Source organism: Pezoporus wallicus, unplaced genomic scaffold, assembly GCF_028554395.1.
Source record: "Pezoporus wallicus isolate ANWC-B61680 ecotype Strahan unplaced genomic scaffold, APGP_CSIRO_Pwel_v1 contig_14230, whole genome shotgun sequence".
Classification (NCBI taxonomy): domain Eukaryota; kingdom Metazoa; phylum Chordata; class Aves; order Psittaciformes; family Psittacidae; genus Pezoporus; species Pezoporus wallicus.
Window position 1 is genome coordinate 99,083 of NW_026637387.1, and position 25,048 is coordinate 124,130.

The 25,048-nt window shown below is 60.1% G+C and overlaps 1 protein-coding gene across 2 annotated transcripts in view; it reads left to right on the plus strand.

The window, feature by feature from the left end:
* Positions 1–1,767: 1,767 nt before the first annotated feature.
* Positions 1,768–25,048, plus strand: part of LOC130597068 (zinc finger protein 385C-like) — a 58,108-nt gene continuing 34,827 nt past the window's right edge. The window contains exons 1-2 of one of the 2 annotated variants that reach the window (XM_057405285.1): positions 1,768–1,912; positions 22,864–23,112. In XM_057405285.1, coding sequence (XP_057261268.1) covers positions 1,876–1,912; positions 22,864–23,112 — 286 coding nt within the window. In that variant the 5' untranslated portion in view covers positions 1,768–1,875. Of the gene's footprint in view, positions 1,913–14,418; positions 14,503–22,863; positions 23,113–25,048 lie in introns of those variants that run through there. The other variant, XM_057405283.1, reaches the window with a different exon arrangement.

Sequence of the window (25,048 nt, forward strand, 5' to 3'; positions counted from 1 at the left end):
GATCCGAGCGGCTGCCTGCGGGAGGGGAGCGACTCCTCCGTGCTCCCAAGTGCTGGGAGGCGTGGGTTGGGAGTGAGGCCTCATCCTGCTCCTGGAAGCGGGGAGCATGGGCACCTTATGATGTGGTGGAGGCAGGATGAGGGCGTAAGGGTTAATGGGCATTAAAAAAGCCAGTGAAGGAGCTGCAGCCCTACCTCCGCTCCTTAGAGAGGGAGGCTCCGCTGCAATAGCCAAGCTCCTGACAGTGAAGGTAATGCAAGGTTTGAGATCCATTAGAGTGCCTGTAATTATTTATAGGGAGGGGAAAAAAACACAGTAGGTTGTGAAAACCGGATGGCATGGCAAAGACAGGCGTTGGAGAAAGGATTCTTAAAGTAATTCACAGCGGGAGCTGAGGCTGTGCTTTGGAACCTGACCCTGGCTCCGGTGGCAGAGAGGGAAGGGGCTTTTGGTGTGGCCAGGCATAACCCAGCGCTGCTGGGCCCCATCCCCTTGTGTGCTGAGGTCTCCAGACCCAGGAATAGCTGCTGGAGGGGAGCCTGAAGCTTGATCCCTGCTCCTGGTTTCCACGCTGTGGGAGCTGGGGCTCTCCCACAGCCGTGGTCCTCCATGGGCTCCGCAGAGCTCAGAGCAATGTTTGGTCTTCCCACTCTGTCCTCTCTTCCAGCAGCACCCCCTCCTCTGCCAGGGACCTCATGGGGCTGATCAAACACCCTCGTCCTGGCATCAATTCCCCTTTGCAGTGGAGGCAGCAAATGGGAAAGAGCTCCCGGAGCTGGGATCCCTGTAACTGGGATCCCTGGAGCCAGGCAGAGCAGCTCCTGTGCACAGAGCTCGACGAGCAGTTCTACAAAGGGCTTTGGGATCCTCTCTAAGGTGTCCTGGAGGAGGGCAAAGTGTGCTTATATAATGTGTCTAGACAGACTGTTCCTGGGGGCTAGGGGGAGCAGGGGCCTTTTATTCCTGCTTTTCTATGTCAGCGCTGTGTGGCCATGCTTAAAGGTTCTGGGAGCTGCTAAAATATTAATAACCAGGCTGGTGATAGGACAGCACATGCTTTTGCACTCGGGAAGATGTTGATCTTAGCACAAGCCGTGTCAGCAAAGGAGCCTTTGCCTGGCGGGTGCCTCGTGCTCCAGCTGCAATGACTTAAGACTGAAGAGCATCTCCCTGCAGCTCCCTCGCTCCATCCCCATCTGCTCTGCTCCATCTCATCCTTCTGGAGCTGTTGGGCTCCTCCGGCCCTTTGTGGAGCAGCTGGGCAGGATGCAAGGGGTTACCCCACCGTCTGCATGGGTACCATGGCCATGCTTGGGTCAGACCGGGGCTCTGTGGTCCCCATGGGGCCACCTCCGTTGCCCCCTCTAAGAGCAGCTAAGATGCTGCTGCAGATACGCAACGGGGGACCCTCATCCCTGCAGCGCTGAGACCTGACCCCCGGTGCTGTGTGGGGCTGATGGCACCGGGCATCTCTGTGCCCTGAAAGTGGGTGACCCTCTGGGTCACCCTCCTCCTCCTCACTGACACCCCCCGGCTCCAACCCCCTGGGAAGGGCCTGGGGTGACTCTGCGGGGTTCCCCCCCCCCCCCCCCGCAGCAGCCCTGTCTCTGCCGGGGCACCCGGTGCCGAGGGGATGCACGGCGGCTCCCCCCCCCCCGCTGCGGGACTCAGCACCGGTGCGCGCCGCCGCCGTTCCCCCCTCCCACCCCGAACGGGCGCACGGCGCTGGCGGCGGGTGGGGGGGGAATAGGGGGTGGGACACGCGGCGGCGCGCGCGCTGCCTTCATCCCCCCCTCCTTCCTCCTCCTCTTCCTCCTCCTCCTCCTCCTCCCGGGAGCGCGCTCGCCGAGCCGGGAGCGAGCAGCCGGCGGGAGGATGCTGCAAACGGCGGCGGAGCCGGGCGGCTGGGCAGGTAGGGCGGGCGGGCGGCGCGGCGGGGGGGGGCTCGGTACCGCCGGTCCTCCAACGAGCACCGCGGGGCCGGGAGAGTTGCGGCAGCAGCGAAGTTGTCGGGAGGGGAGGGAGCAGGGAGAAGGGCCCGGTACCCGCCCGGGGGATGCTCGGGTCCCGGTACCCGCCCGGGGGATGCTCGGGTCCCGGCTGCGCAGCGCCGAGCAGAGGGGCGGGGGGGGGTCGGTCCCTCTCCCCCCCCCTTCCCTTCGGGAGGTGTCAGGGCAGGAGGGAAACTTCTTGGGGCGAACTTTGACGAGGCCCCATTGTCCTTCCCCCGCTGGTCGGGACCCCCGTGGGTGCGCGGCCGGTGCTGGTGGCCCCAAGGTGCCTGCACCACCTGGGTGCACAGCGTGTGGTCCCCGCGGGCCTGCGGTGGGCTGGGGCCCGGGCGGTGTTTGCCAGGTTGTGACAGTGGCCGTGGGCCTCGCCGGGGCCCCACCGGGCTGCTGAGGGTGTTGGGGTGCTCCATGCACCAGACGTGTCCCACAGCTCGGCCGCAGGGCCCCCAGGGCTGCTCGCGTCCCTTGCCTTGGTGCAGGCACGGGGAGGTTCGTGTTGGAAATGGAGCTGAGGTTTCCTGGCTGCCTCCACAAGCGGTTTGTGGCTTTGGAAGAAAAGGACTTTGATTGAAGCCTCACAAAAGCACTTTCTGTTGGTGACTGGGGCAAGCGAGGGCTGTGTCTTGGGGTGGCTGCAGCCCGGTGCCCTTCGCCTGGCACGCACCGCTCAGGAGTGAACGTGGATCCCGAGGCTGCATCCTCACCCTGCGGACCTCCCGCTCTCCCCTCCGCTCCCCAGTGCTCTTTGCTATTAACTTGGAGCGGCAGCGAGCTGTTGCTCAGGAGTTGTGCGCGGGGTGGGGTAGGGCTGGAGCAAACCCGGCGGTCCCGGGGAGCAGGACGTGCCTGAGCCTGCCCTTGACGGCAGCGAGCTCCCATGGCGCTGGATGTGCATGTGGGAAACCAACTTCTTGGGTGGAAACAACTCCCTGGCATGTGCGGCTGCTTTGTGTTTGCAGGGGCAAACCTTGCAAGTGCATCTGGGCATGATTCTGCATGAAGGTAAGGAGGTCCAGGGCCCAGCTTTGCACTCCCAGAGCCTGCAAGGGGCTTCTAGGTTAATTCATGGGTTAGGGGTTAACTCACTGAAGGGGATCAACACCGGTGCTGTGCCCGCTGCTGCTCGAGCTGCCCGCTCCTGTGAGGGCTGGATGTGCCCATGGGTCCTGTGCAAGCTGGCAGCACCCCTGCCCTCGGGAAAGGGAGGCAGCGGCAGCATTCCCAATGGGACACGAGGCAGGAGCCGTCGTTGTGAGGGATGTCTGAGCGGGGAGCTGGGGCTGTCTGTGGGAGCTGCTGTGCTTGCATGTGGGTGCCTGAAAATAGCATCAATGGGCAGTGCTGCTGGATGTGACTGCCCGGGAATGAACGAGGCTCTGTCCCCGCTGGAGCCTGGCCAGCGCTCCTGCAGCCAACACAAAGTCAAACCCACCCCTGTGGACTTGGGGATGTTTGAAGTGGCTGCAGGTGTTTTCCAATGGAGCATCCAGCCCCGCGCTGGCTTCTTGGCTGGGGAGCTCCATGGGGACAGGAGGAGCTGGTCCCTCGGTAGGTGCCGGGGTGACTCTGTTGGGGAGAACCTCTCCTGCTATGTGTGGAGTTCAGAGCCAGGCTGGTGCTAACGTGTGTGTGGGGTGAGCCTGCCTCGGCTGGTCAGAACGACTCCATAGAGTCCTGCTCAGGTCTGCCAGCCCCAGCATGTCCCCCTGCACCCTCCTGCTGTGTATCCCCCTGTGTACCCACTGGCTCAGTGCTGGGGCCGATGTTCCCAGCTGGAGCCTGGAGTAAAGCCCCAGCACAGTGGGTCCAGGAGCTCACCCGGCTGTGGCCATCCCCAGCCATTTCCAACCCAAAAATACTCCTCAAGCACGGCCCCAGCATCCTTGAGCACCGTCCAGTGGCTACAAAGGAACCCTGGTGTTGGGACTGTGATTTGCTGTGTCCCTGGAGATGTTCCCCTTGCACTGGCTTCTATCTGGCATTTCTGGGCTGATCTACGTCTTCCTACAAGTGCACTGTTAGTCTGCTGCTGAGCAAACACGGACCTTTGCACAGAGGCTCTCAGAGTCAAGCACTGAACATGTTAATCGGGTTGCTTCACACTGTTGAATTTCCAGCGCTGGAAGCATGGGGCAATCTCCGACACGTGCTAGACTGAAACATCAGAGGAACAGAGAGCCCTTCTCTGAGCAACGCATCCCATCAAGCTGCTTCTCTTGTTTCCCGGCTCCATCAGGGCTGGTGTTTGTCTGTTCCGATCCCGGAGCCTGTGGCTCTGCAGCCCTTTAATCATTGCTGGGGAGAATAAAAGTGCAAAGCCGTGCGCCCGGGGCAGGGTAATGAAGCCCAGGAGGGTCTGCTTGTCAATTTACAAACAATATCGGGATGTACAAAGGCTGCTTCTTAGGCTGAGAATGCCTCCGAAATCGTGCCCTAATTTATGTGTCAGGAAGCCCCTGCCAAGGGCTGTACCTGGGCTCGCAAGGAAATCCAGGCTGCGGCTGCATGGTAACAAGGGCTCGGGTTTAAGTAGAACCACAGCAAGTACGTTGTAAAAGGGAACCTGGAGCTGCTCTGGCACAGGACGTGCAGGAAGGGTCCTGGTTTCCCATGGGATGCTCGCCCGGTGTTCCCGTGGCACGCCATGGGTGCAGGGCTGTGTCTTTTGGAGGTGTTAGGATGCTCTTGATGTTCTTCTGTGGCCTGGTTGGGGCTAGGGGGCTTCTTCACAGGGGCTGCAGGCAGGGGAGCATCCTCCCGCTCTCAGAGGGGCCATTGATGGATGGAGTCAGGGTTTTTCCATGAACCCCACCGCTTTTCCCCTTGTAACATCACAGCCTTTCCCCAGAACGAGTACCCAGGGGCTGGTGGCAGCTCCCATGGGACCACCGACCCCTTCCCTTGGGATTTGAAGCTCTTGGGGCTGCAGGACCCGGCTGGGCTGAGCCTGGGCTGAGTCAGTGCAGCGGGGCTGGGGCAGCAGCTCGGCTCCGCTGGGGGCTCCGAGCCCTTGACACAGACCAAAGGGATGCGGGCTGCTCTGCATCGGGAGCGCTCCCGAGTCGTGATTTTCCCTGCCCTCATTATGGAGATTTTTTAATGAGCTGATAACAAAAATCACTGGGTAATTACAAGGGGAAACGTCCTGAGGTTGAGTCCTAACCCCTGCCTGGCTCTGCCTGAGGACCGGAGCTGCTCCTGCTGCGCCAGCCTCTGTGAAGGCAGCAGCAGCTGGTACCAGGGTGCCAAGCAGCCCTGTGCAAGGTACTGGGCTCCTTGGGCCAACAGGGCTGACCCTGGCAGGATTAAACCAACCCAGGGTCTGCTCTGCTCGGCTCCGAACCAGGCTGTGCCGGGCGCTTGGTTTCCAGTTTGGGTATTTCTGGCTCGGATGTCTGGTTGCTGGCTCCAGCAGCGGATGAAGGAGCTGTTGGATGTGGGGTGGGGTTTGTCAGTGCACGATCAGAGGCTGCTTCTCAGCTTCCTTTCAGCTCCCAGTGCTTTAAGACCTCAGCAGCCTTTGAGCTGGGGAGCGCACTGCAGCCCATTGGGCAGGAGCAAAGGGTCACATCGTTGTGGAACCATGGGGCAAAGGGCCAGGAGCTTTTTGGGGGTGATTTTTTGCCTTTATGTGTTGGAGCAGGAGGGATGTGGCACCAGGGACCTGGGCCTTGCTGGTGCTGCTGCCCTGACAGGGGCCCCCTGGATCCTACCAAGCGCAGGGACACGTGGCAGCGATGCCAATGGCCACTAATGGTGGCTACAGGAAACCAGCGCTCCAGAGTGGGACCCCGGCCCACTTGGCTTATGGGAGAGGGATGGAGCTGGAGCTCATCCTGCCTGGGGGTTGATCCTGGCTGCATGAGTGAGGTGCAGCATCCACAGGGATTCCTGGTCTCGGCGCATTCAAGCTCACTGCTCCGGGCAACACTGTGCAGAGCTTTGGCATTTGGTTCCCACATGGCTCTGCTTCAGTAATTCCCGGTGAATCCAGGCAGTAATTCCTGGGGATGGATTTTCCGCCAGAATTCCTACCATATTCATGGAGAAATAACTGAAGGCTTTGTGATGCTGCCTCATCCAGCACCGCCACTGATAATGCGCCTTCCTTGCCTGCTCTGCAGGTCACAGAGACAGGAAAAAGAGGAATGGTGCCCGGGATTTACTATCTTTAAAACCAAGAAGCCTGCTCTGGGTGCCAAGGCTGGCGCAGAGGATGCGATGCTCCCACCGGAGATGCTGATGGCTCTGGGATGGTTGGTTTTGGGAAGAGGAACACCCGCAGCCCAATGGGGCTGGCTCCTCCACACTGGTTTTGGGGGGTTTGGGGGGTTTGTCCCTTTTCCTGTTGTCATCTGCGCCCCTCACCCTGCCCTGGCCCCGTGCTGCAGGGGACGCACCCATCCCAGTGCCGCTGTTGATCTTGGTCGGGAGCGCTGCTGCTTTGCATCCCTTTGAAGCACCTCAGCACAGAGCCCGTCTGTGCGCCGGGGCCTGGAGCTCCTCCTGAGGAGCCCTGAAACGGCTTTAGGAAAGAATCCCACCAAAATCCCACACAAGGGAAGCTTGTTCCGGAGCAGGCGGGAGCCGGGGGTGCCACGGAGCAGGATGCGGGGGACAAGACCTGGCTCCTGCCCCCCGGCGGCAGAGTCCTGCCCATCGCTTCCATCGCACGCAAGGGCAGAGCCTATAAATAACCCAGCTCCGAGGTTGCGAGCAGTATTAGGAACTCTCCAGGCTTATTTTTCAGCGCTGTTACGAAAGGGTTTGAGCGGATTAAAGCGTGCCCGGATTAATCCGTGCTCCGGAAGGCGCCGAGTGCGGGAAGGGCAGCGCTGCCGCCCCGGGAGTGCGGTGCTGGGCTCACTGGGGCTCTTTGTGCTCCGCGGGGCTGTGACTGGTGGGGCAGGGAGGGACACGGCAGCAGCCCCTGTGTTTCCAGCCCCTGGCTCACCCGCTGGGCACCTCAGGCAGCAGATCTTCACAGAACCATAGCATCCCAGCCTGGTTTGGCATGAAGGGACCTTAAAGCTCATCCAGCTCCAACCCCCTGCCATGGGCAGGGACACCTTCCACTAGAGCAGCTTGCTCCAAGCCCCTGGCCTTGAGGTTTCACAGCTCAATGTCAAAGTCCTGTCCTCTCCGGTTTCCAGGGGAGGCAATTAGCCAACAGGCAGCAGAGCAATGTAATGAGTGTGACGAATGAGCAAGCCAGTCGTGGTACAGGGCATGCTGTGCCCTCGAAGGAGCTTTTCCACTACGAAGGACTTGGGCAAATCCTCTTTGCCGAGGAAGGCGATGGCTGCACTGGGGAGATGCTGGCAGAAGGCACAATCCCCCCGAGTGATCCAGGGGCCATTCCCTGCTGCTGGATGAAGGAGCTTGCTCTTCTCCCACCAGTTGCAGGGAGCCGGACTCCTCTGCAGTTCCAGCTGCAGATAACACTGGATGGGGAGTGATGGAGATAACACTGGATGGGGAGTGATGGAGATAACACTGGATGGGGAGTGATGGAGATAACAGTGGGTGTGAGGTGATGGAGATAACACTGGATGTGAAGTGATGGAGATAACAGCAGTCACCTGCACCGAGGTCTGCGGGGTCAGGCAGCACTGCCCCCGGTCTCTTTCACCAGCAGCACCAAGCCCCATCCCGCTGTGGGACAGTCCATGGGCACCCCCAGAGCCCTCTGCCCAATGCCAAGGCAGGGGCCAGGATTTCTGTCTCCACCTGCTGACAGGGCATTGGAAAAGGGAGGATGAAGGGAGATCTGCTGGCGAGGGATTAAACCAGGGCCCTCGGCTGTATTTATAGAAGGTTCAGAAGTAAATCCGTCCTCAGACTGAATAAATATTTTGCTCAGGCAGGCGCGATCTTCAGTTCATCTGTCTTGGAAAGACTTAAGTGAGAGGGGAATTGATTTTCTTCAGCTTGAACAAGGCAAGCAGCTCTCAAACCCAGATAGATGCTGAAGTCCCGTTATCAGCTGAAATGGGAAAGCAGCTGGGAAATCATTAAAGAAAGTGAAAACGAAGCTGCTTTAGGGAGGCTGCAATTCCCCATCCATCATCCCTGGCTCTGCCACCCCCGAGGGCTGCTCTGGGGGTCGGGGTCCAGCCCCATTTCATGCTGGGTGACTGCTGTGAGCTCCAGCAGCTCCCCGGGGTGATGGGAGCGACTGGCACTGGTCGCACTGGTGCAGGGCCAATGGCCCTGTGCTGGCGAGGTGGCAGCAGGGACCTGGGGGTGGCAGTGCTGGGATGGAGGGGGATCAGTGGAGATGCGGTGGTGGTACAAGGATGTCAGCCTCGGGTGTTGACACCACCAGGCACGGAGCCACCTGGGGCTGGGCCCGGCCCTCTCCACATCAGCCTTCAGTGCTTGGATGGCTGCGGCTGTGATGTGCTGCGAGGACGAGCGATTCCAGACGCATCCCTGTCTCCGTCCCCATCCTGATGGGATGCTGCCCTTGGGCTCCCTGGTGCTGCCAGGGCAGGCCGGTGTCCCCGCCGTGCTGCTGCTGCCGGTGGCACGGGCAGAGGTTGTCCCTGCTCGTTGCGCAGCAGAATCCCAGCTCAAAGAGCTTGTTAATTCAAGCCGGCCCCTGGTGTTTCCAACATCAGTTACTGCTAAGACATGAGCTTAGTGCTTTGCTCTTGACAAAAGCTGCTGCCGGGTGAGCTCCAGCGTGGTGCGAACCAAGCAGCGAGCGCTGCCCGCGCCTCCCCCTAAGCGGGGCTGCAGCGTTCCCCGTTCCTTTTCCCGGGTCATAAAGGAAGCAATCAAAGGGAGAATTAAGACAAGCCAAAGCCCTTGGCAGCGCTGCCTGATCCCTTCTCTCTGTTTTCCAGGGGAGAACCGCATCGAGCGCTGCACTCGCCGCCCTGCGCAGGGCGGGGGGGGATGCCCGGTGCTGGGACACGGCTGGCAGCGCTGGCGGGGCCAGGGGAGGGTTTTGGTGCTCGAGCTCCGTCCGCCCCGCGCTAAAAAAAGCCCCGAGATGAGCAAAATTATCCGCTGAGTCACTAATCACTCACCGCTGCTTTAGTCACCAGCTCCCGCGCACGGGGGGGACGTTGGCTGCTGAGGGGGCATAAACGGGCTTGTCATGACGTTAAATGGATGTGGCCAAAAGAAAGTGCTGCTGACACCAGATGGATCATGAGGCTCTGCAGCCGCCGGAGCAGCTCAGTTAGTGATGATGCCTAATGAAACCTCTGATGAATTGCGTCCGCGTGCGAGGGATGCTCCCCGTGGCAGCGCGGGTCCCCGCATCCTGGTCTCTGCCCCTCTCCATGGGCATCGCGGCTCCTGCTTGAGGATGAGCTGCTTCTCCGCGCGGTGCTGGTGTGGTGGGAGCACCCCCTGCTCGGGAAGGGGTGCTGGGGGTTGGAGCTGTGGTTGGGTGAGCGCAATGGAGGCACATCTGAGATCCTGGGACTTGGGAAAGCAAAGATGCTCCAGCCTGGGGATGCTCCATCCCCTCCTGCTCCCCCTCTTACCCGGTACCAGCAGGCACCTTCTCCTGTGGGCCACAGCACCCTTTGCTCTGCCATCTGCCCCAGAGCATCCTGGATGAGAAAGAGGGGTTATGGCTCAGGTGTCCACACGTTTGCAGCTGCAAAACAGAGGGATGGATGCTGACAGAGGGATGGGCTGCTGGGGGGGCCGGGTGGGTGTCACATTGCTGGAGCTTCCAGACAGAAATAGCTCCATGCACAGCCCCGCTTCCAGGGAGCCTGTGGGAGCGTGGCATCAGCTGCTCCATCCCAGGAAGAGGTTGGCTCTTTGCGGGGGTGTGATTGCTGCAGGCAAGAAAGGAGCTGGGGGGCAGCCCCGAGTCTGCAAATCTCGGTCTGTGTGCGTGGGGCAGGGGCCTCTCTGGGTTTGGTGTGAAACAGCGCAGGATTGGGCCATGGGTGTGCCCTTAATCCGCTGGTGTGGTGCTGCCTGGGCTGGACAGGACCGCCTGGCTCAGTGGGTCTCTGGTCCTGCAGCTCCCCAGCCTCAGTGTGAGGGCAGGCACAGGATGCTCGTGGCTGGGTACCATGTGGCATCTCTGCTGCACATCTGGCTCAGTGCTGGACCAGGCTGTCCCCATCGCTGCTGTGCTCTGACCTGCTCCACACCAACATTCTCCCCATCCCAGGCAGTCCCGAGCCTCCCTCTGTGTCCAACACGAGAGGCTCTTTTAGCCAAGTAACCCCCGTGCCGGAGCCAAGCGCCTGTGAAAGGGCCTGTCTCAGAGCAGGAAGGAGCCATAAAGGGCCTATTTATGTCGCTGGCTCCTCACAATGTTTTCAGACGCAGCCCTCGCATGTTTTCATAGCAGCAACGCCTCCACCTCTCGCCAGCTGCCAGCAGAGACGAGCCTTTCGCTGCTGTCCTCCTCTTGCATCCCCATGCACTGGGGCTCTGCGTGGCTGTGGTTGGTGCTGGGGCAGTGCTGGGCTTGGTGGGGTGGGCATGGGGCACGGGCACTGCAGGGCTGGCTGCATGGCACAGGGCTGGTGGCATGGCACGGGGATGGATGCATGGCACAGGGATGGATGCATGGCACGGGGATGGATGTATGGCATGGGGATGGATGTATGGCACAGGGATGGATGCATGACATTGGAGTGGCTGCAAGGCACAGGGCTGGCTGCATGGCACAAGGCTGGCTGCATGGCACGGGGTTGGTTTCATGGCAGAGGGATTGATGCATGGCACAGGGAGGGATGCATGGCACGGGAATGGAGGCATGGCACAGGGAGGGATGCATGGCACAGGGAATGGATGCATAGCACATGGTTGGCACGCTGTGTGGTGCTCCTGGCTTAGTGAGCATCTGGGCAGGGCCACAGGGCTGAGCCAGCGCAGGGCATGTGTGCAGGGGTGAAGCAAGGAGCCCTTTTCCTGCCCTCCTCTGCCCCTCTGGCTCCTCCATCCACCTGGGAGCAGCTCTGGTGATGGGCTAGCTGGCTGCCGGGGTTCCTGTTGGGAAACACGGTCCAGAGGCAGCCGCAGGACCGTGCCTTGGCTGCTTCCAGCAGTCCCATCCGTGATGGTGGCACCGTGCCACCCATGGACGTGCTCAGGCCCTTGGCATGGATGGGCTGCGTTGTGCATCCCGGGAGGTGGCCTTGCCAGCACCGCTGCCCAGGCCACCTTGCCGCCGCCTTTCCCATTGCCTGGAATTTGCTGGCGGGCAGTGCTGGCCACAGCCCACCGGAGCAGCGGCAGCTCCCAAGCCCTGCCCTGGGAATGGCCATGGGGAAGAGCCGGCCTCTCCTCCAGCCATGGTTCATGAGCTGCCCCCTCTGTGTCAGGCACCGTGCAGTGACAGCGCTGCAGCGATCCTGTGTCATACGTGCCACGCAGCGTGGGAGGTAGAGGAGGGAGGAGGAAGATCTTTCCCCTTCAGTGCCAGTGCAGGAGGGAGGCATGAGCCTGGTGCTGTGGCTTGTATGGGGCTGAGCGAGGCTTCTGTGGGCACCCCCAGCACCCTGGGGACCATGGAGCTGCTCGAGCCCTGTCCTGGCTGTGAGGCAGTGATGGGCTCCTTGTCCCCTTTGGGACCCAGAGCACCCAGGGCCGAAGTGGGAAAAGAGATGGGCAGAATGTCATGGAGTGCGAGGGCACATCCCACCACCGGTCCCTCCTCCAGCACCAGCCGAGCCTGCGGTGGGACCTGAGCCTTGTGCTGCTACAAACCCACCTGGAACCCCCCTGTGCCGTGAACCATCTGCAGCACGTACCCCGCAGGGCTCTGTGTTTTCCATGGCCGGCAGACAAGCAACTTTTCAGGAGTCCATGTAGGAATTCCTTTGGAACAGGGAAGCTGACCCCCTCAAATACCACCGATGGTGCTGCCCAAACACTCGAGCTGCCTCCTGCGCTGCCAACGCTCGCTGCCTTCTGCCCTTCGCAGAGCAAAGGTCCCTGGGTTTAAGCGGGCACACGTGCTGCTCTCCCGGCACAGCGGCCTCTGCCATAGCTCAGGATGCTCACGCTGCAGGGACTGGGCTCCTGCAGCAGCATCCCGGTACTGCAAAGCCAGGAGTGAGGCCGGAGATACGGGAGAGCTCAAACCAGGATGCGGGGAGGAGGTGATGAAATGAGGCCACGCTTAGCACTGAACTGATTAAACCCGAGCTCTAAAACTCTTTTCCTTGTCCTCTAGCCAGCAAGCAGCACCGAACTTCATTAGTCCATATCCAGGAGACACTGAAAGACGTGGACAATTAATTATCATCTGTCCTCTTTAATTTCCCTGCCTGTCAGAGACGGCTTCCCAGAGGTTCACAGTGTCTGAGGATGAGAGCTGAGGCTGGGAGCCAGCGCTCCTGCAGCACAGCTCCTGCTGCTGTGGCCCTGTGATGGGACCCTCGTACCCCCATTGCTCTCAGGGTCTCTGGGCTGGGGGCTTGAGGCTGTTGGGGTTTGATGGCTGGAAGGACCCCAAGCGCTCCCACAGTGTGCCCCATTGGTGGTGATGGGCTGAATGTGTCTGCTCCCCCCAGCCTCTGCTGCAGGAGGGAGCTCTGGAGGGGTTTGGTGACACCTCAGCATTGCCATAACGAATAAAGGGTTCCAAAAAGGGATCTGCAGATGGGGCATTCCCATAGCTAAATGCTGGCTGTGAGGCTCCTCTCTAGCCCAGGCATGAGGCTGCGGCTGATGCAGAGCGAGGGATGGTTTTGGACCCCACAGCTCCTCCCACAGCTCCAGTTCCATCGTTCCATCCATCCAGCTCCATTGCCTTCCTCAGACGCATCCTCCCCACCTGCCTCAGACCCTGGTTACCAATTGCTCTGTGGGAAGCCTTCCTCCCAAGTTTCTTTCCTAAGCCATGCTAAGCACAGGCTTTGATTTGCTCTCCTGCTCCTTTCTTCCTTTCTCTTCTCTTTCATCCCTCCTGCCCCAAATGAAGAAAGCCTTTTGATCATGCTCGCCTCAGGCTCTGTAACAAGCATCCCTGTTTGTGCTGTGGGGCTGTCAGCGTGATGACAACGCGTCTCCTCCTCGTCTCACAATGAATTATTTCTTCCACTCTTCCTTTGGACCATCTCCGGGACCAATGACCTCTTCCCTTCCAGTATTAGCAGATGGGTTCATCAACCAGTGGAGCATCCTTAAACTCTTAGGTTACACATTGCCCAGCCGGTCGCTGCGGCTCAACCAAGGCTGCAGCAAAGTGTTTGTGCAGGGAATTGTCAGGCTGGCCTGAAAGCAAATCGCTTTGCCAATTTATTCCCTTTCCCGTGTGCGAGCGCGCTGCTCCTAAAGGGATGCTGTCACGTCAAACGTGGAACTGCCAAGCGCAGGCATTAAAAAATCATGGCTCGCCCCATTTTCCTGCCTCCCACTCGAAATCCGAAAAACAATAAATTCGGGCTCCTTTTGACTTGTCACCTGCTCTCAGCTGGAGGCGCCTTTCCAAGCTCTTCCCTGCAGCTGGGAGCTTTGGGAACTTCAGCACCACAAGCGCTGCGGATGTGGGGCAGAGCGTGCGGCTCAGGCAGCCCGCCGCCAGGTTTGCATCCCCTGCCCCCGATGTGCAGGGTAGACCTGGCAGCAGCCCCAGTGCCGAAGCACTCAGGGGACCTTTTGCTCCCTCTGAGCCATGCGCTGGTCAGAAAATCCTCCCCGTATTTACCCTTGATCCATCATCACCGTCCTCAAGTCCGAGCCTGCTGCCTGCACTGGTCCTGTCTGCTGTGACTAATGCAGAACATCCTTCTCCAGCCTCTGTTTTTCCAAGCACTTCCACAGGGAAGTTACTGGGAGCAAGTCTGTTGTATTGTGACAAAGTCTCGTTTTTAGGGTGTTTTCATGCTTCAGTAGGGAAGTAGCTCAGGTCAGAGCTGAGCAACCTCGCAGTGATTCGTCACACCTATTGGAGAGACCTGCCTGACAACAGGTTTGATTTGGGGCTGGGGAGGGGTGTTTTAGAATCATAGTTCGGGTTGGAAAGGACCTTAAGATCACTCAGTTCCAACCCCCTGCCATGGGCAGGGACACCTCACACTAAATCATACCACCCAAGGCTTCATCCAACCTGGCCTTGAACACTGCCAGGGATGGAGCATTCACAACCTCCCTGGGCAACCCATTCCAGTGCCTCAGCACCCTCACAGGAAAGAACTTCCTCCTTAGATCCAATCTAAGCTTCCCCTGTTTAAGTTTTAACCCATTACCCCTTGTCCTGTCACTACAGTCCCTAATGAAGAGTCCCTCCCCAGCATCCCTATAGGCCCCCTAGCATCCCTATAGGCCTCCTCTGCTTTTCCCCTCCCTGCTCCGGGGAACCTCAGTGTTCACAGCTGTGGGGTAGGAGCCACAGGGCGGCTCCAGCTGGGATCAGTTTGGGAGGGCTATAAGAAGGGGAAGGGCAGAGCTGTAGGGCTTTGGGAGGGGTGTCCTGCTCAGTGTCCCTGTATCCTGCTATCCATCCCCATACAGGGATTCATCTGCCCTCCGCCATCCTGGCCTGTGCGATGCTCTGGTAGGTCCTGATGTGCTGTTTCATCTGGGGGAGTTCAGGCCGGGGGTGAAATTGTTTTGGCTTCTGTGGTGTTTGGTGCAGCTCCCTCTGGAGTTAAAGCTCTTCTGAGTGACAGCAGGGAGAGGCGCTGTCAGGATAGAGGTGTTTTGATCCCGGTGGTTAAAATACCCTCGGCGTATGGTCATGAAGGTTCAGAAGGCAGAAGTAATGCAAAGCGTCCTGCCAGCCTTAACTTCTTAATGAAAACAGCTTTCAGAGCTGTGCTCCATGGTCGGCATTTACTTATTTACTGCCCCCCCCCGCTGGGGCTCCGGAGCCTCCTCCAGATTGGGTGTTTGGTGACTTGGATTTTAATAAAGCACTGGGCTTACTTTGATGGACTGACCCAAAGCGCTACACGGATTTAAAGAGCTCCTGTTGCAAATATCTTTATTTGATACCCCTGCAATGGCTGCATTTCAAATGTCACTTGCTTAGCACTATGAAATATTTAATTTGGGCTGTAATACAGTAGCCTGCAAGAGCCCCGGCTTAAATTGGAGGTCTCCTGTGTCAGCCAGCAGCTATCCACAACCATGCTCAAAAGCCCCTTTCTGCCCCAAAAAGCTCCTAATGCAGATGTGGATGTGAGGGGGGTGGATGCTGCGTTCACTGGGGGTCTGTGCTGTGCCCCAGCTCGTCACTGTCCCTTGTCATGGGGTCTGTCCCCCACCTCTGCCCTCGCAGCTCTAAGGGCGTTCAGCCTGGCTCTGCAGTGGGAGCAGCGCTGGCTGCCGCTCTCTGAAGTGGGATGTTTGATGTCAAATGTGGTCCTCTGAGTCCTGCACGTGTGCCAAATCGTCTTCTCCAGGAGCTTGGGTGTGCAGCTTCAGCGAGGGGGCCCGAGGGGCTGCCGGGGCTCAGACCCCTCCCTGTGGCATGATGTGGTTCTTGTATCGTGTTTTCCAAGAGGAAATGGTTGTGGTGAGGGCAGGGGGTGCCTCCAGCAGCGCACAAGGGACAGTGCATACAGGGACCTCAATAGCAAACCCACGTGTGGTGTCACCCCATCCAGGGGTGCCAGGAGGGTTGGGGTCTGCTGGCGTGTCAGAAGTCAGCTTTGTGCCAGAGGAGATGCTGCCATGTTACATGTGGTGCCTGGGTTTGATTCTGGGGTGGGTTTGAAACACCCCCCCCCGTTTGTCACGAGCAGGAAGAGGAGCAGCTCAGCCAAAGCTGCATCAGGTTGCGCTGCTCGGGTCTATTTTAAGGGGTGAACGGCACGGCTGGTGGTGTCTGACACCGTCACAGCGCGGGGCACATGCCCCTTCCTCCCCATAGCTCGGCAAAGCCGCCTGGTTTATTCCTTTCCTGCTGTCACACCGCACATCCCCACCTCGGCAGCTCCTCCCTGTGCCCGCGGTGATGCCCAGGGGCAGCTCGGCCCTGGTGCTCTGCCAGCGCTTTGTGCCCTCCGTGAGTTTTGGCATGGTGTGAGGGATTGCTGGGAGCGGGTTTGGTGCCGGGGTGGCTGCACCCAGGGCAGGCACAGCCTTGTCCCGCTGCGGGTTTGCCATGCGTGCCTCTGCCCTGGTTTTTGTGCTGATCCCAAGAAACCTGAAGGATCCTGGGATCCATTGGGAGCAGCAGCCCGCTGGGATGATGAGCGCCTGCCTGTGGTTGCTTTGCTTTGTTCCCTACTGCTGCTGGGAGCCCCTGAGCCCGTTCCGGGCGGGGGACACACACAGGACCTGGCTGTGGCATGTGCCCAGGCCAGCGTGCTCACCACCTCATTTATCACCCTCAAAGGACAGAGCCCATGTGCCCTGCCACCACCACGCTGTGCCTCTCGTTACCCCTGGTTGGGCCCTGCTGAAGCCGATTCATTACCGTGTTGGCGACGTGGCGTTGGAAGCTCCGGGATTGCAGCACCTTGGGATGGGAGCTGCGAGGCTCTTGCCAGGCTTTGCTTCCTGGGGCATTGTTCTCTGCAGCCTTGTTCCCTCCACGGCGTCTCCGTCAGTTCGGGTTTTCGCTGTCCTGGCTGTTTGGGAGCCGGGCTCAGATCTGCTGATTCAGGGGACACGTCCCTGCCGTGTCAGTGATCTCTGATGTGCCAGAGGACGGGCACAGCAGCACTGCTGTGTCTCTGCGATGCTTTCTGCCTGCCCGTGGTGCTGCAGGATGTCCCCATTGCCCTTCAGTGTGGGAGTGGGGCTGAGGGGGATCTCGGAGGGTAAGAGCCAGCCTGGGCATTTGGGGGGCTCAGCCCCATGGTCTGAGGTTGGTCTGAGCCCCCTGAGTGCCCTGGGCCAGGAGCCAGCCTGAGGTCCTGAGCAATGTGGGAGGGCTGGCTCACACTAATCCTTGCTCTGGTTTATGGACTGATCCCAAAATGTGCCTCACTGCCATTAGCGGAGCATATGCTGGGACTGGGGGGACGGGGCAGAAGGGGACTGATTTGATGGCACATCATGAAATGCTGAAAGTGAAACAGGCATGGCCAGGGCCCTCAGTCTGTGGTGTGCCTGTGTCCGCTCGTGCGGGGGACATCAGAGCATCCTGTGATGCTGTGGGGTCCTGCGGGCGCCTTCCATTCCAGCAGCAGAGCATCCCTGTGCTCGCTGCAGCCCGTTTGCATCCCTCCGCCAGTTTCCTTATGGATCCGCGCGGGGAGATGTGCCCACGGGAGCTGCCCCATCCCCTTGTCCATCAGCAGAGCCCGCTCTTGGCTCGGGGGGGCTCCTCCAGCGCTGCCTCCTGCCAGTGGCTCTCGCTCTGTCGGGGCTGCGGGGCTCTGTCGGGGCTGCGGGGCTCTGTCGGGGCTGCGGGGCTCTGTCGGCGCTGCCGTGTCCCGGCCGCAGGCTCCTGATGGGGCTGATTTAGTGGCGATCGCCCCGCGCTTGAAGCGCTCCTTGAAACATGAGCCCAGCGTTGGAAGCGCTCCGGGTGTAGGAGCCCCCGGGCGCGCTGAGCCCCGCACACGGGCAGGAGCCGGCTCGGTGGCGGCGAAGGGCAGAGCTCGGCGCTCCCGGTGCCAGGTAAGAGCGTCCCTGCCGTGGCACCGGCGGCTGCCTCTCGTCCTGGAGCCGGACGGGCTTGGGGGGGCTGGAAGCTGCTCTATGTGAGGAGGGACGGTGCTGCCTCCCCCCTCACCGGGCTCCTCTGCGCCCCATGGAGCTCCGTGGGGGCTCGGGAGGGTGGATTGATCCCCGATGCGCACATCCCTGCCTGGCCTCTGTGTGCGGCTGTGATGGGATCACGGAGCTCCTCCGCTCAGGCACTGCCCCAAGCTGGGGAGAGCTCTTGGCTCGTTTGCCCATTCAAGGCTCCCTTCGTGGGGCCGCGCTGCCAGCTCTAACAGCGAGTTTCATTGGGGAGGTTCAGACCATGGCAGGGATGAGGTGCGGGGGTTCCAGGTGCGCTCGGGCAAGGGGCTGTGGCGTTTACTGGCTTCCCTGCGGCTCCTTGCAAATGAGCGCGTTGCTCGAGGGGTTTGAGGGAGTTTTGTGGCAGCTGCTGGTGACTTTCATACTAAATCTTCTCCTTCCGTGGCTTTTATTTCCCACTGCACTCCAGCAGAGCTGAGGAAGGCGGATTCAGTTGTGGGATCATGTGAACCCCCATCAGATTTCCTGGGTTTAGGTTTCTTGCTTAGCAAGCTCCTCTGAACTTCAGGTTCAGGTTGTAGCTTCCCTGATTCCACAGTGACGAATGGGACAGGTCTTCAGGTCAGCAGTTTTGATGCCAGTTCAGCTGTGGGGAAGGTGGTTTTACCCGTGTGGAGGTTGTGGTCCTGCGTGTTGGATCTTTGTGTTCAGGCCCCATAAAAGACCCTCGGGATGGGGTATGGGTCAGTGGCAGCAGCAGGAGGGACCCGAGAGGGTGGTACTGGGAGAACACCCCCAGGCATAGCTCAGGCTGCATCAGCACGGACACCTCTGGCTGGGCTGTGTTTAACCACGCTCCCTGCACCCAGGGGGGCCTCACTGCGTCCATCCTCAGGTTATCTGGAGCGTCAGAATTGAGGCAAAGAACCCAATGGCCATCGAACCCCCTCACTCTTGGTTTTGTAACTTGGAACCCTGCTGCCCTGGTGACTTAGCTCATGCTTTTGCTGTCTGCTTTTCTGGGTGTAATCTATTTCCTGAGCTAAAAAGCAGCTCTTTGGAGATTTAGGGGGGCCCAGCATGGAGGGAGGGTGGCTGTGAGAGCTCTGCCACATGTCCTGAGCTCCAGCTCCCCCTCTGCATGCTGAGGGTGCATAAATGTGTCAGCAGGCTGCAGATGGCCGCTGGCATCGCCTGCGCTAATCCCCTTGCTCCTCCTGGCCGGTCTGAGGCTGCTGTTGCCCTCAAGCTCCTGGCAGAGCCACCCAGCACAAGTGGCCAACTGTGGCACGGACACCTTTTGGGTCACTGTGATGTGACCCTGCCTTGCTGTAGGACTGAGGGATGCTGAGTGTGGTGATGTGGGCACAGAGCTGCTCTGCAGTGCCTGCATCCTGGGCGAGAAGCCAGAGAATCATGGAATGGGTTGGGTTGGAAGGGACCTTAAAGCTCCTCCAGCTCCAACCCCTGCCATGGGCAGGGACCCCTTCCACTGGAGCAGCTTGCTCCAAGCCCCTGTATCCAACCTGGCCTTGAACACTGCCAGGGATGGGGCAGCCACAGCTTCTCTGGGCACCCTGTGCCAGCGCCTCAGCACCCTCACAGGGAAGAGCTTCTGCCTAAGAGCTCATCTCAGTCTCCCTTCTGCAGGTTAAAGCCATTCCTCTTGGCCTGTCCCTACATCCCTTGTCCCAAGCCCCTCTCCAGCTTTCCTGCAGCCCCTTCAGGCACTGGAGCTGCTCTCAGGTCTCCCCTTCAGGAGCCTTCTCTTGTCCAGGCTGCCCCAGCCCAGCTCTCTCAGCCTGGCTCCAGAGCAGAGCTGCTCCAGCCCTCGCAGCACCTCCGTGGCCTCCTCTGCACTTCAGTAGAGCTTGGTTTGTGTTTAGGAGCTGAAGCACAGGATGTCCCTCAGTGACGTGGTTTAGGGGCAGTCCTGGGATAAAGGTTGAACTTGATGATCTTCAAGGTCTTTTCCAACCAGATTGATTCTAGGATTCTATGCTGGGAGTGACAGGGACGAGGGGACGGCAATCCCACAATCCAGTTCTTATTCCAAGTGTTCACAATAAAAGCAGTGAGAATGAGCAGGGGAATGGCCCTTGGACATGGAGATGGGAGCGCTGCAGCCCTGGGCTGGGCTGCGTGTGTCTGCAGGGTGTGTGGGGCTAGGGGCTGCTCTGGGTGCTGGTGGGCAGCGCGCCCTGGCCGCGCTGCGGTGGGAGCTGGGTGCTTTGACGCAGCGCTCCCCGATGCTGTGACACCGAAGCTGCTGTGACCTTCTTTCATTTCAGAGAGATCTGGACATCTGTCACGAGCTTTTCACACCCAGCAGGAGCCTTTCGCCCCTTTAGGCTGGCGGCAGGGCCGGAACAGCCTCTGAGCAAAGGGCAGCAAACAGTGCAGGTGGATGGGCACCATGGGGCTACTGGGGCTGAGGGGCCAGGGGAAAGCTGGGCGAGGGGGAGCTCAGCCCACTGACCCCAGTGGAAGGCCCTTGGGAAGACCCCCAAAGCACAAGGTTGTTCCATGGGGAAGGTAAATGCTTGGCTTCATCAGCGCTGGGGTGGAGCTGGGCTGTGGGGACCCTGTGCTTTGTGCTGGCTTTGACTCGGAGCACTTGAGTCCCCTTGGGAGGGTCGATGTGGGGTCACTTACCCTTCAGAGGGGCACAGTGAAGGGTAACAGCCCCCCAAAAGATCCTCGCTGCTTTGAAAAGGCCAAACCTGCCCCACAGGAGGTGTCAGTCAGGGAGCCATGTGCTGCCACACGTGCTGTGACCAGTCCAGCCCCATCCATGTGCCTGACACCTGAGAAGCAGAACAGGAGCAGCAGAAACCAAGTGAATGAGAAGAGCGTGCCGTCAGGACAGGCCTTTGAAACGCTGCAACGGGAGCTGCGGCCGACCCAAAGCGGCAGCAGTTCCTCTTCATGGAATGGGGGAGACTTTGGGGATGCTTTGTCCACATAATGTTCCAATTTTAGCTCTGCATCCCGGGATGCGATTGCATTATAAATACCCGGGGAGGGGGAGGATGCCAAGGGCAGCCGGGGACCTGCCTCTGCTGGCGTGTCCCCACCAGCGCTCCCCATGTCCTGCTGCGTCCCCAGGCTCTGTTTCACATTCCCGGTGCTCATCGCCTCCCAGATCTGCTTTCCAGCTGCGCTGCTAATGGTTATTCTGGTAAAGGCCCCCTCTGGGGTCCCGCGGGGCTCCTGCCCATTGAGTGCCATCAGGCATCGATCGCTGTGAGTTTTGGGGAAGGACCACAGTGATGTGATGCGTTGGATGGGGCGTTTCTGCCCCGCTCATTGCTCCCTGTGAGGGATGGCTCCAGCCTGCCTCTGTGCCAGCCCGGAGTGTGCTGAGTCCGGGAAGGCTCATCTCAACAGCATCAGCTGGGCTTTGGAATTAAAATGTAGAGGGGAAATTGAGCGTTTCAGGGCTTTTAATCGCTTGTTCCCAGCACAAAGGATGTGCATTTCCTTCTTTCATTCAAAAGTGAAGCTGGAGCTTCAGAAAGAGCCCTGAGGGTAGCGGGTACCAGAGGGCTTCATGCAGACTCCAGGCTCCCAAATCCTTCTGCCGAAAAGCAAATTTACTTATTTTTAATGGAAAACTCCTTTTAGTTTCGCTGCTTTGTATTTTATCCGGTGAGGCACGAGTTTAGGGGGGTCGTTGTTAACATTTTAGGCTAATCGTGATTTAGAATGGAAGGGACTCCTGGGGGCTGGTTGTGGGTCCTGCTCCCTCCCCACATGCGAGCGCCCTCCTTGGGCAAGAATGATGTGAGTCCCTTCAGGAGATGGGGCAAGCGCTGCTGTGGGGTGGTCGGACCCCAGGGTGAGCTGGGGGCCCCTCCATCGCTGCAGGTCCCGGCTTCTGCCTCCGTCTCAATTAACAGCGCATGGAAAAACCTTCCCGTGCGTTTTGCTAAATATAACTACGGAGGAGCCGCTCGTTGTCACCTCCGGGGGCTGGGATGAGCGAGGCGGCTCTGGAGCCTCGGAGCGCACCGAGACCGCCGCGCTCGGGGTAGGGAAGGGAAGGGAAGGGAAGGGAAGGGAAGGGAAGGGAAGGGAAGGGAAGGGAAGACCCGCAGCTCCCCGAGCCGCTCTCCCCGCGCCGTGGTCCCTGTGCTCGGAGCGGGGCCGCCCCGGTGGCCGCGGGACCCACGCGTGGGAACGGGCGCGGAACGTCTGCGCCCCCGCGGGGCCGCGGCCGGGGCTGCAGCGGCCGGGACCGGGTGCGGGTCCTGGGCTGAGCCCGGTGGCTTTCGGCCCACCGAGAGCTCCGCTCTGCAGCAGGATGGGTGCTGGGTGCGCTGAGCCCCTCCGCAGGGCGCCTGTGGGAGCCGGGGTTGCTTCCTGGGGGGCTCAGGTTGTGATGGGTCGTAGCCGAGGCTGCTGGGTGAGGTGTCCGGGGTGATGCTGCGGTTGCGTTCCAGGCTGTCCGTTGCATGACCAGAGCCTCTGGTCCGGTCCCTAAAGGCCGAGCAGGGCCTGCACATCCTTCCGGAGGATGCCAGGGACAACTCTGGGGCCTGTCTGGCCACCCCCAGCCACCCCAATGCCCCACTCCTGGCCCCTCGGGGTGTCTGGGCGCCGCGTGCCTCTGTGTGTGTGTAAGCAGCAGCTGCCAGCTCCAAGGTGGTAACTGGATCACAGCGCTCGGGTGACCTTCGCGCCTCTTCGAGGCTCTTCTGGATGTCCCAGTGGCTCCTGGTGCGAGCTCGGGCAGCAGGGACAGGGTGGCTGCAAGGCAAGGGCCGCAGGAGGGGTGTCCCTGACTGACCCCAGCCCCTCTGTGGGGACGGGTGTCCCTGTGAGGGTCTGAGGCTGCAGAGCCCCACATTCAGGACAGGGACCCACCTAACACAGGGGAGGTTGCTTGCACCCATGGTGGGGATGGGCTGTGGGGGACAGAACAGCACTCGAGTCCCTCCCATTGAGTTTCTTGCCAGCAGAGGTGGTTGCCATCCCAGCTCTGTCTTGGGCCAACCTACGGTGATGTCCAGGAGCGAACAGAAAGACTTTGACACGAGGAGTGTCCTCTGGTGCTAGAAACGTGGAAGAAATGAGTTATTCCTTGCTCCAGCACCGACCTCCTGGGAATGCTGCTGCTCATGTCGTCTGACTTAATGCAACCCACTGCAGTGATGCAGATGCTCAGGGAGGTCCCCCCCAGCTCAAGCAGCCCGGGCACCCCGCAGCCCGTGCTGGCCGCAGTTGCCATCCCTCTGTGCTCACGGTGGGTCTGTCCTTCCTCCCGCAGGCATGAAGCGACCCCTGAGCCCCTCGCACAGCCCCGAGAGCGGGGTGCGGGCGCTGGAGGCGGGGAGCTGCCCCCCGGGCCAGCCCGAGCAGCGCATGAAGCGGGAGAAGAAGCACCAATCGTTCACGCTGTGCGAGGTCTGCAACATCCAGCTCAACTCGGCCGCGCAGGCGCAGATCCACTACAACGGCAAATCCCACCAGAAGCGCCTCAAGCAGCTCAACAAGGGCAAGATGCCGGCAGCACAAGGTAGGAGGAACCCAGCCTTGAGGTTGAGGTTGCCCCAAAGGCTGCCCTTGCTCTGGGCTGCATTAGTGGGATGCTCGGGAATGCTGCGTTGTGCCCTCGGCATCTGTCTCTTGTTGGTCTGCCTGAACGACGGGGGCTTGCCCACCCCACTGCTGGTCTTTGAGTGGTTTTAGGGCTTGGAAGCCCGTGGATAAACACGTGGGGTCCCATCCATGTGCAAGGGCGGCTGCTGGTACTCGGTGTCTTTGTGAGCATCTTGGGTTTCCATGGGTGACTTGTGCAGCAGGGATGAGCGCATCCGTGTGGAGTTGCCGTTGGATTGTGGGTTTCTGGCTCCCTGCTTTCTGGGTACCACCCTGACCCACCCCTGCAGCCTCTTGCCATGTGGGTCTCCTGTAACTATGCCGAGTTTGGCCGTTGTTGTCTCAATGACAGGATGCTTTAAGGCCCGTGGATGCTGTGAGTCGGGGCAGTTTCCGTTCCTGGTGGTGGAGTTGCTGTCCATTGCCTCATTACTATGAAGCACCCCATTGTGCTATGGCCGGAGGGGAGCAGCCCAGGCTCATCCCCCCAGGAGGGTGCTGCTGGCTGCGGGTCTGGGTGCAGCCCCCTTGGAGCAGCACTGTGTGGCAGCTTGGTGGCTGCCCTCCTTCCCTTCCAGACTAATTACAAGTTGGATTAAGGAGCTGCAGCCTCTGAAGCACTTTGTAGCTAATTGGTGCCTTTATGTGGTGTGAGGATGCTGAGAAGTTGAGGGGCTGTGGAAAGGGCAGGAATGTGCTGGGATGCTGTAAATTGGGGTGTTGGGAGCTGGCCCCTGCACCCCACTGCCCTTCCCACGAGGAGCTGCTCTGCTGAAGAGCAGAAAGGGGTTGGAGCCCTTGGTTTCACCAGGAAATGTTTGTTTAACAGCACTTGCTGGCTTGTTTGCAGCCCTTCGATGTGTTTGCAAACCGCCAAGCAGCAGCGGCTCGCAGGGTGGTGGAACCCGCTGTATCCTGGGTCCTACCCTGGTTAACAGGGTGGGTGGTCACAGCACCGTGCCCCACGCACACGCTGATGCTCCCTGGTACCGTGGTGGCCGTGCTTGGTGCTGGTGCCGTCGTGTCTGCGCTCCCTGGCGGCTTCGGGACCCAAGCTCCCCTCCAGCACCTTCCATCCTGCTGGGCACTGAACTTCCCCGAAGGCAGGACCTGGCTCCCGGCTGGGGCAGGAGATGCTCGGCCCCAGCAGACCCCGAGGGTGCGAGCTGGACCCTGTGGCTGGTGCCAGAGCCCTGCCTGCGCTGCCCTGGCCTTGGCAGAGCCCGGGGGATCAGCCTGCTCCCGCTGCAGACTGGGCAAGCTGGAGCCGCATTCCGAGCATGGCAGTGGTCAGCTGCCTGCCAAATCCTGCCCTCGCCGGTGGCGGCTTCGACTGAGCAAGGCTTGGGATATGCAAAGGAGCTGGGCTCGTTCATCATCGCTCCCTGACAGGTGGAAATACTGCCTGCTATTTTAATGGGAACAGGGCTCATAAATTCCAGCCTGCAGCTTCCAGATCCCCCCTCTGGACCCGGCGATGGCTCTGTCCAGGGATGCGCTCGCAACCAAGCCAAAGGATCTCAGAGCCTGCAGGCGTGCTCCGTGTGTTGCTGCATTGCCCTGGCCTCTGCCAGCACTTGGGGCTCTGGCAGCCTCCCGCACGCTTTGCTTCTGTGTTCAAGGTGAAGTTTGGCTTCTGCTCGTGCAGGGCTGGGATTTGCTTATGTAGGGAAATAGCAGGCGGTGCCTGCTCCCCGCGGCGGTGGGGACACGGTGCTGGTTGCTGCTCTCACCGCAGCCTCTGCTGCTGCCTGGAACTGAGCTTCTCCCGGTGCTTTTGGTTATAAAAGTGTCGTTTCCAGCGCTGTCACGAGCCACCTTTCCCTGAGGTGTGAGCAGGAGGCTGGGAACTT